At 41.4% G+C, this 10,661-nt stretch overlaps 1 protein-coding gene across 1 annotated transcript; it reads right to left on the bottom strand.

Moving 5' to 3' along the window:
* Nucleotides 1-1,486: 1,486 nt before the first annotated feature.
* Nucleotides 1,487-8,520, bottom strand: PNN (pinin, desmosome associated protein). The gene is made up of 9 exons (XM_080920979.1): nt 8,359-8,520; nt 7,633-7,704; nt 7,256-7,324; nt 6,819-6,891; nt 6,621-6,715; nt 6,413-6,488; nt 4,827-4,982; nt 4,597-4,735; nt 1,487-3,923 (listed from the first exon to the last, which is right to left on the bottom strand). Exons 1-9 carry the CDS (start codon nt 8,469-8,471, stop codon nt 2,539-2,541), a joined length of 2,178 nt encoding a protein of 725 aa, XP_080777105.1. The 5' UTR covers nt 8,472-8,520; the 3' UTR covers nt 1,487-2,538.
* Nucleotides 8,521-10,661: the final 2,141 nt, after the last annotated feature.

Raw genomic sequence — 10,661 nt, 5'->3', positions numbered from 1 at the left:
TGGCCTTGTGGATTGAATCGATTGTTGATCCACAAGTGCAGTGAGACCCACAATTATTTAAATAAAATTTAAAAGTTAATACAAGCACAACTAATGTTAACAGTGAATGATGGTGGCATAGGCCTTTAATTTCCAGGACTCAGGATTCAGAAGCAGGCAGATCTCTGAGTTTGAGGCCAGCCTGGTCTATAAAGTGAGTTCCAGGATAACCAGGGCTACACAGAGAAATCTTACCCAGAACAACCAAAATTAAAAAAATAAATTTCTTGTTCTGGGGAAATTAAAGTTTGCATTAATGCTAACTGTAAGTGCTGGAGAGATGGCTTAGCAGTTAGGAATGCACATTGCTCTTGCAGAGGACCAGAGGTGAGTGTTCAGCACTCATGTCAGGTGCTCCCAATCAGCTTTAAGTTCCGGGTACATAGGGATCTGACACTTCTCGCTTCCTGGGCACTTGCACTCATATAACCATATACAAGCACATACACACACACAATTAAAAATATATTTAAAAAATCCAAACATGTTGGGCTAAAGTTTTAGTGTAGCATGCAGAGTATTGTACACACATACATGCAAAAGAAATGCACCTCTTGAGCTGCTTTCTTAAAATTATACACACGATGCATGTATGAGTGTAGGTGTCCCTATGCATGGCACATGTATGGAGGTCAGAGGACAAGTTTTAGGAGTTAGTTCTGTCCTTGAGGGTTTCTCAGACTAATGGTGCTCAACCACTGATTCTTCTAATTCAGTATAGGGTATGACACTAGGTATAACTACACACTGTAGCATCTGGTTGAACACGTTAATTAGTTCAGGAGGTTGTCAGGTTGACTATGTGTAGCAAGTGCTTTCACCTATTGAGCCACTGGCCAGCCCAACTAATTGGTTTTTAACAAAGGCACTAAAATCAAACATTGTGTGGGACCCAAGTTTGTTCTTCAGCATCTACAATGAGCAGCACCTCTGACTCCAAGGGATTCAATGTCTTCTGGCTTCCTTGGTGCCCGCATATACCCACAGACAAAACGGATTTAAGTAAAAAATGTTACTACTTTTTTTCTTGGAGCACCGTCCCCAATTCTCATCATCTTTAATAAGTCTATGTGCTTAATTGGCACGGGGAGGGCTCCTCTGCCATTTTTAATCTAGTCATTTCTCCACCTGTTTGATTGCACAGCGCGAGGCCAAGTTCAGGTTGCTGATTCAGCCCGTCTTGGTGCCAGCATGCTTATGGAGGTTCACTTAATCCAAGAAAAGGCCTTTAAAAAATTCTCTTCACATTTGCTTTAACACATGGGTGGTACAGACACAAAACTAAATGAAGGTATTTGTTCATTTTTCACTCAAAACATTTACTTACAGACGGATATATTGAATATTTAACGTCAGACTAAAGCTACAATGTTAAAATAGCCACTCTCATTTAAATGCTCTCATATGCATCAAAACGTTATTACAAGTACTAATCTTTAAACAGTCACAAGTCTAAGCCACATTTATTTGCACATATATAGTAATGGGCAACATATACTCCAGGTCCATACAAATTTATAAACAACAAAGTTAATAATCACTTGGTACACTTGTGTGTTATCTTGTTTACATATTCAAGTCTAGATGAACTTCCTTCATTGTGTAAACTTCCATACAATACTTCCTTAAACAAAAATTCTTGAAAACACAGATTGGCATGTTTCAGTTATAGCCAACAGGAAAGACAAGACCACAAATTCAAAAACCAAATTTAGAAGATATTTTTATCCCCCCCCACCACCCAGGAGGTGATAACTCTAACAGATTACACACTATGTTGTTAGCACACAAGGAGCTGTGAGGACAAGAGAATGTTGTATATAATCATGAAGTGACAACCAAATCGTGCTGTTTAAGTTATCTACCAACTGAACGGTTTAAATGAAAAAGAGAAAAATGCTTAGATTAAAAATTTTAAGATAGGAAATAATTAAATGGGTTAGAAGAACTATTCCCATCAAAGCTGTAAAAACCTGGTAACTCAAAATAACTGTTTTCAGGCAAATCAAAGTAATGAACCCTTCAAAAACATCCTAATCATGTTCAGTATCTTGTGGCAAAAACTGAAAATGATATAAAGATATTTATTATACAAGTGTCAACAAGGACATCCCAAAAATAATGAAAGATGCATATTTATTTCTACAAAAGCAATGTATGATACAGAACATAAAGGAACAATTTAAAGATTTACCTATTAAAATATACAGATTCTGACTAAAGAGTAATAGGGTATTTAAAAAAGATGACAAAGGATGTTAATCTTTTTTTATTATTATCATTTTTACATATTTTGGAACCTCACATAATTTTGATAAATAACTCTTACAAAATTATGCAAAAAGTACAAGAATGTCTGGTAAACAAACAGTCTGTATTTTCCAAAAAGAATTTTTACAACATGCAATTCTTAAGGCAGCATCCTCTTTACAAGGTAATCCTTTTACTCATCAAATCTTCTGCTGCAAAGAATAGGCTAAGCAAGCCTGGCTTCTTCCATTAACGCCTTTTGTCTTTCCTGTCTGATTTTCGGTCTCTTTCACTTCTTGAAGATCTTTTGCCTGATCGACTACTCTCTGATATAGACCTTTTTCTGTCAGATCGGGAATTCTTATCCTTTGATCCTTTCGTATCTCTACTACTACCACCTTTTGAAGACTTGTGACTTCTTTCTAGTCCTGAAGTATCCCTTCGCTTCCGGTCCACGCTCCTTCTGTGCTTTCTATCTCGGTTATGTCCTCGGCCCCTACTCCGACTCCTACTCTCACTGCTACTGCTAGTGCTGCTGCTGCTGTCTCTGCTGCTGCTCCCACTTGTGCTGGAGCTGCTACTGGAGCTGCTTCGACTACTACTGCTGCCACTGCTGGAGCTGCTCCCACTGCTGCTACTAGTAGAGCTGCTACTGGAACTACTGCTGCTGCTGCTTCGACTTCTACTCTTGCTTGTTTTATTCCTTGCTCGCCCTCTGCTTCTGCTCCTAGTTTTATTCTTGCTCTTGTTTTCTGAATGCACTGTCAAGACTGGCTCTACAGGCACCTCAGGGAGTTTTACAGACTCTATAGGAAAATCCTTCCGCTCAGGTAGTAGATTCCCTTGCTCCTGCATAACCTGAGGTGGAGGCTGCAAAACAGCCAATGGCAAAGTCTCAGGCTGACAGAGAGACTGGGACTGGAGTGCAGGTTGGGGCTGAGAGTGGGGCTGAGAGTGGGGCTGGCTCTGGGGTAGGGGCTGAGGTGGGGGCTGAGGCTGAGCCATAGGCTCAGGTTGGGGCTCAGGTTCTTTATCTTCTTTTTCCTCTTTTTCCTCAGACTCCTTTTCCACTTCCAGAGAATTAATATTCTCTTTTCCAGGAGAAAGTGATTTACATTCTTTATCTGGCTCAACATCAAATTCCATCTCTGGCTCCAATTCTTTGCTAGTTTCATTTTCTGAAGGTTCTATACTTTCAACTTGATTAGTTTCCATTACTTCCTGCTCAGCAATTACGTTTTTGACACTTTCAACCATCTCTAACACATCCATAACTTCTTCTGGCTGACTATCCTGCTGCTTCTCACCTTCTCTTACCTCAGTCTCCTCCTCCATCTTAGCCTCCATTTCCTGCTTTTGTTCCTCCTCCTGTTCCTTCTCTGCATCACTATGAACTACACCTGCTTCCTTCTCCTCTTCCTCTCCTGCCTCCTCTATTTCTACATCATTGTGCTGATTACCTGTCTCCTCCAACTCTTCCTCTCGCTGAGCCACCTTACCCTCTTCTTGTTCCGCCTTCTGTTCTTCATTTCGCACCACCTGATGCTCTTTTTCCTTCATTGATTGTCTTCTAGGCCTAGCCTCCATTTTATTTATTTGTTCTGCAAATTCGATGCGTCTACCTTCAAATAAAGCTAAACAATAAAAATTTATATGTAAAGTTTGTGACAGTTAAGAAAATTCAAAATAGCAATTTTATACCAGGTCAAAAATGGTTCCTGTCATCTAATCTGTTTGTACCTCTAAGTTTTGCATTGTTTTGTTTCGGGGGTGGGTCGTATGTTGAGAACTGAACTCAAGGTCTTAATGCAAATATACCTAAGACCCCTACAGACTTCAGAATTCTACTTACACAAACCTAGACTTATTCCTGAAGAAAAAATATGGATACCTTTGCTGCTGAGTTTTATGCTAGATGAAGCTTAACAAAACCTCTTTAAAGCAGAACCATTATATATATAGCTCACTTTTCTGTTGCCAAGCACAACAAAATGCCCAATCACCAGACTACCAGTGTCTAGCCCTCCATGTGAATATGTGATATGGGCTTATATTTGTTTTTCCTTATTTCCTTATCATTCTTCTGTGCCTACTATGATTTAAAAACACAAAAATCTTATATGAAGTCTTTACCACCTAAAATGAGTTTCAGGTTAAGCTCAATCATGCAGAAAATACTCCTAAACCCTGACACCACTATCAATTTTAGAATATCATAAAATCAACAACCCAAAACTGAACTATTAAATTATTTCTTAAAAATAGGCATCTTACCACTAAAAACATCAACAGACTTAACATACTTACCATTCATTTTTCTCTGTGACTCTTCTATTAGCTTTTGGGTAGCTGGACACATTTTCCCAGGAATATAAAACAAATGGGGCTTAGTCTTGGTTCTTATATACTTAATTATCTTGGCATTATGCTCATTCCATTCTTCTTGCTAAAGGGAAGATGAAACAGTCAATGCTTTGTAAACATGAACAATTACCTGACTTATAACCCTGTTTACCAGGATCTAAAACACTGCTTACCAGCTGCGCAAGCTCAACCTTCTGTTCCAGAAGCCGCAGTTCTGTCTGTTTAGCACGTCTTTCCTCAAACAGTTCTCGCCTCTCATTTTCAACCTGCTTTCTCTCCTCTTCAGCCTGAACTTCAAGTTTTTGTTCAATTTCTTGGCGTCTCTTTTGCTAAAAGTAAGTAATCTTCTTTAGTTTAAGTAAAAGATAGCCAAGGTTATACACGAGAGACAGCTCAACAATTCAGAATACACTCCCTTCCCATCATGAGAGCAGAGTCTGGATCTAATCACCATGTTAGCAGCCTCAATATCAAACACACGTAACTCTAACCCCAAAGACCAGACACCTGCTTCTCACTCCTTGGGCACAGACTAGTGTGCACACATCCTTGCTCTGTCACACACATTAAAAATAATTTTAAAAATGTTTGTGATATTTTTTTTTTTTGCTGTGGTTGAGACACCAGGTCTTACTACATATCCCAGGCAGACCAGGAACTCTTGGTTCATCCTATCTTGGCCTTCTAAGTTCCAAGATTTAGAAGCATTTATCATCACAACTTTATGTGTAGTCATTTCATAATCTCAAACTGAGTGCTAAAATAATTTATCCCCCGCCCACTCTAGCTGAATCAGAATTTCCTTTTCTGTTAGTTTTTCTACAGAAGCAGCTCCACAGACATAAATATATAGCTGTACTGAAATAAAGGTTTATAGAAGCAAAATTAAATACACTGCAGAGGGCAGCCTTTTGCTTCCAGAGTGGTATAGATTGTCTTTGGGTATGTAATAAGAATCAATTACTACTCTTGAGCAGGACCTTAATGTCTGCAATTCCAAGACATAGGAGTAGGAGGCAGGAAGACCAATTGGTCAAGGTCATTCTCAGTAACATAGGTAGCTCAAATCCGGCCTGGACTACATGAGGCCCTATTCCAAAAAGATAGAGTATCCCAGAGCCAGTATGATGGCTCAACAGGGAAGGTGAATACTATCAAAGTCTAATAACCTGAGCTCAATCCCCAAAACTCAACCTTGGAGTGGGTTTTCAAGCTGTTCTCTGACCTCACCCCCCCCCATATATAGGCACTGTACACACAGGGTAAACAGGTAACACCCATTCACATGAAACAAAGGCAAAACCCTACAATAAAAAGCCAGGTATGGTGACTTACACCTTTAATCCCAGCACTCAGGAAGCAAAGGCAGGCAGATCTCTGTTGAGTCTGATGTTAGATTGATCTATACAGTGAGACCTTAAAGTGCCTTTAATCCCGGTGCTTGGAAGAGAAAGACATCTATCTACAGAGCTAGTTCCAGGACAGCCAGGGCTATCCAGAGAAACCCTGTCTCGGAAAAACAAAACATTAAAAACGCTCCCAGCACCTGTAAGGTAGAGGTAGGAGTATCCAGAATTCAAAGTCATCCTTAACTACACCATGCATACCAGTCTACCCAGAGCTTCACAGCAAAAAACTGTCAGAAAACCAAAAAGAACATTCAAGTTTTTTTTTTTTTTTTTAAGAAACAGCAGTCTCCTTTTTGGTAATGAGTAAATGAGTCAAAACAAACATTTAAAAAAAAAAAAAGCACCAATACCCGTTCAGTAGCAACAGTAGATTCTTGTTTAAATTTTTGAAGAGTACCCATCAATAAGCCAAATATTCGTCGGTTCCTAAGAAACAAACAAGAAAATCATTGTCTGCATAATCTACACCAAACCCAACACTTTCTAAGATATCCTCCTATAAGTATCTGACTAGGTGTAATTTCTCTTACTACTCTATCTGACACGGTGAGCAGATACCTTTGCTTTCCCTTTTCATCCATGTTTTGATCCTGGATAAGGTCTCTACGCGTGCGTTCTTTGGAGGTAGCTACAACAGAAGATTGCAGTGCTGGCTACAAGAAAAAAGAAAATATCAGTGATTTCCTGTACTTGGGTAACATGCTTTTCGAAACACACTAAGAATTGAGTTCATGCTCTAATATTTAATTTCAATACCTTTTTAACATCATCGTCTTCTGGGTCACTTTCCTGGCGTGATTCTCTTCTTGTCCGACGCTCCCCACCCAGCCTAATACAGAAAAAATGATCTAAATGACCACTGCATACTCAAATGCATAATCAAAGATGATTGAGTATTCTAGGACCAATCTCCAGAAGACATAATTCTATGAGTTTACATCTCGTCTTGTCAGTGGGGGGCGGGGGGGGGGGGAAGCAAGATGCTCCCAACCAAATTTTGCCCTCTTATCATTTCCAAACATTTCTTGGTGTTTTTCAAAGTACAAAACAGAAAGTGTTACTTCTTCCAATCTCGCTAACTTTGTAAAGTGCTGGGTAACCCAGTTCAAATAAATCCTATGACACAGAAATAGCTGTAATGTCCTAGAAAACAAGGTACCTACTGATACTTCAGACATCTTTTGAAAACATACCTACTGACTGACCCTTCCAGGTCTCTCTGTTTGGCTGGGGGTCCTCCTCCACTATCTGAGAATCCACGCCTGCAATTAAAAACATCCAACATAAAGCTTGAGAAACATTAGTGAAACTGGTATTTCCAGTTGGCTAAAGAATTTAGTTGATTTCATAAAAGAGAAAAAGCACAGTGAAGCAAACTTAAGCAGTAAACATTCACACGAAGGAATTGCCTTCTTCCCATGCAGGGAATTCCACCAATTCCATTCTCAGATGTCAAAAAGCCTTTACAGAACTTAAAAACACAATTCGCTTTATATGAAACTGTTCTAATTAATACTTTTGCAGTACATTTATTAGAAACATAGCAGTTAACATCTACGAAAGACCTTACCTTAGCAATAAACTACCTCGTCCTCTACCTCCACCAGGACCAGAAAGGGCCAGCAATCTGGCTTGGATGGGCCTAAAAAAGAATTATATTCAGTGTAAAACTCCTATGCATACATACTCGAGGGCATCACATACTTCCACAAGTGTGGTACACCCTAAGGAAAAATGAATACAAATAATTCTAAAGTAATGGTTTCAGATCTGCTTCTTCAAAACGAGAAATTATAATTTTCTTTCTTGCTTCCCCAAGACCAGTGTGACGAAAGTATATGTACCTCGAGACTGCTACATATAAATAAGGCTGGGTCAGGTCCTATATGCCAACCTTAGGGGAAGGACACCCAGGCCAGTAGGGAGAGGCGGCCACCACTTCCCCCGGGGGTCTCCGGTTTAACCCGGCTTCCGGGCCGGGGCCGCAGGGGTGGACAGGGGCTTTGTACTGCAGTTCCGGGCCTGCAGCGCCAAGGGCGGGAAGCCGAGGTCTCGGCCTTCCCAGGGGCGCGGAAGCCATGCCGCGCAGCTAGTCTCGCCTACCAGTCGCACGCACTTGCACCTCGGGCTCAGGCATTGGGTCTCCCCGCCTAGCCGAGCAGAGGGCTCGGCCGCCGCCCGGGAAAGCAGCCCCTTGACCCCATCTGGCCCACAACCGGCCGGTTGCCCTCTCTCCCCGGTTTGCCCGGACCCGAGCTGTGTCTCGCCGACCTCGCAGGTTTCGTCCGATCCGTACCTCACATCATTCGGGTCTCGCCCGGTGAGCTTGCGGATATTCTCGTCCACATTCTTGAGGCTCTCTTTGGCCTTTTCTAGCTGCTCCTGCAAAGCTCTCACGGCGACCGCCATCTTCTCTCTGCAGCAGGCTTCACGACTGCTCTACAGGCCGCGCAGCGCCGCACCGCGCCCGCCGCTACACGCGGAAGGACTGACAGCTCACTCCAGCCAATGACCGCAAGCTTTATTTTCTGGTTTCAACCACCCAGGGACCGGAAGGGGAAGAAGTTTGCAGATCCGCGATTTCGGACCAATGAGAAGCCGGCAGATCAGTCAGCCCCTCCCCTTGCCGCCTGCCGTGGTTGAGTTCTGCTGCTTGCGCAGAGCGGAGAGGGATTATGTCGGCGTGATGGATCCAACCTCGGGAGTCGGCAAAGGCTTCCATGCCCTTAAACATGATATGTCGCAGACTTCATAGTGTTCTTAAACATTTACTAGCACCCATGGGACGGAAGCGACTATACCTTCCTCTTTCCTTTCCTTTCCCAAGAGACTTAATTAGAAAAGGGCTTGGCAATTTACGGTCGTTGCGCATGCCCAGAGTGCAGGTAGGCTCAGGCTGCCTTCCATTAATGAACTGAACCACCACGAGTCCACGTCCTAACAGCTAATTATTGTGGACACTGAGAATCGCTTTGCATGCCTTAGTCGTTAAAAACTAGAAACATGAACGAGATGGTTCTTAATGATAAGGAAATTGAGGCCACCGACCTAGGTCCAGCAAGTCGTCAGATCTAGATTAAGAGGCACTTTATATTCTGACCCTGAGCAGAGCCGTTTTTTCAGCGGGACCTAGAGCCGCTGTTATGATAGCGGGTCTGGGGAAGTTGCCAGTGTTTTCCTGTGTGTATTTTCTAAATTCCACTGCCCTACCTGCAATGCCAATATGGAAGCTGGTTTTGTACTCGAAATAGAGGTGATGTTTTAGTTCAGAAAAATGTTACACAAACACAAAGGTCAAATAGTTATAAGTTTGCTCCCTGTAAAGGAATGAGAGTTTTTGTTTTGTTTTTAGTAACAGTAACTTGGTCTTGCCCTGTATGCTATTTGTGTGGAGGCTCATAACTGGATAGGTGAGGAAAAATTTTATTATCAGTATTACAGCATCTGTCATCTACAAAACAAATACCACGACGACGACCAGGGATACACAGAAAAACCCAGTCTCAAACAAAACCAAAACAAACAAACAAGCCAGGTGGTGGCAAGTATCTTTTAATCCCAGTACTTGAGTGGCAGAGGCGGGTGGATCTCTGTGAGTTCAAGGCCTGCCTGATTTACAGAGCCAGTTCCAGGACAGCCAGAGAATTCTGTCTTGAAATACTCCCCCCCCCCCAGAGAGAAGTGGGTGGGAGGGGAGTATCTTTGAAGTGAGGGTATATAACATATTAAGCAGGGAGCAATATAGAAAACAAAGATTGGGTAAAAAGCAATTAAGTCTGAAGATTATTTAATTCTAATTGTAAACAGGGTCTCACTGAGTTATTTGTATAAATAAAAGATAGGATCGTTTACATTTTATAATTGTTTTGTGAGTATGGGTTTTCTGCCCTCGTGTATGTCTTTGAAACTACATGTTTGCATGATGCCCTTAGAGACCAGAAGTGGGGGTTGGGTCACAGGAACTGGAGTTACATACAAGGCTAAGCTACCATATTGGTGCTGGGAACTGAACCCAAGTGTCCCCTCCTATCTATCTATATACTTATGACATTACATAGCACATCATGTATATATACATATAATTCATACATATGTTTACCTCAAAGCCTGTCCCCATTATATATATTTATATATAGTATGTTATATGTAATATGTGACCTAAGAGGTAATGACACTATAACATGAGAACTCATGTTTACCAAAGGCCAGCTAGCTATCAACCAAAATTATTTTGTTTGCAAAATGTAGCCAATGAAATTATATGACTAGTAAAATCATTGTTTTGTTTTTAATTTACTTTCAGTGTCTATGTGTATGCACACGAAATCAGAGTCGGCTTTCTTCTTTACCACATGGAATCTGAGGATGCAATTCAGATTATCAGTCTTGGTGACAGGTGTTCCCCCCCCCCCCCAGTCATCTCATTAACCAAATAAACTCTTTTTTTTTTTTTTTAAAAGATTTATTTTATGTATATAAGTACACTGTTGCTGTCTTCAGACACACCAGAAGAGGGCATCGGATCTCACCACAGATGACTGTGAGCCACCATGTGGTTGCTGGGAATTGAACTCAGGACCTCTGGAAGAGCAGTCAGTG

Source organism: Micromys minutus (genome assembly GCF_963924665.1).
Source record: "Micromys minutus genome assembly, chromosome: 1".
Lineage (NCBI taxonomy): Eukaryota > Metazoa > Chordata > Mammalia > Rodentia > Muridae > Micromys > Micromys minutus.
Note: the sequence above shows the minus strand (reverse complement) of the source record. Positions and strands in the feature narration are given on the sequence as shown.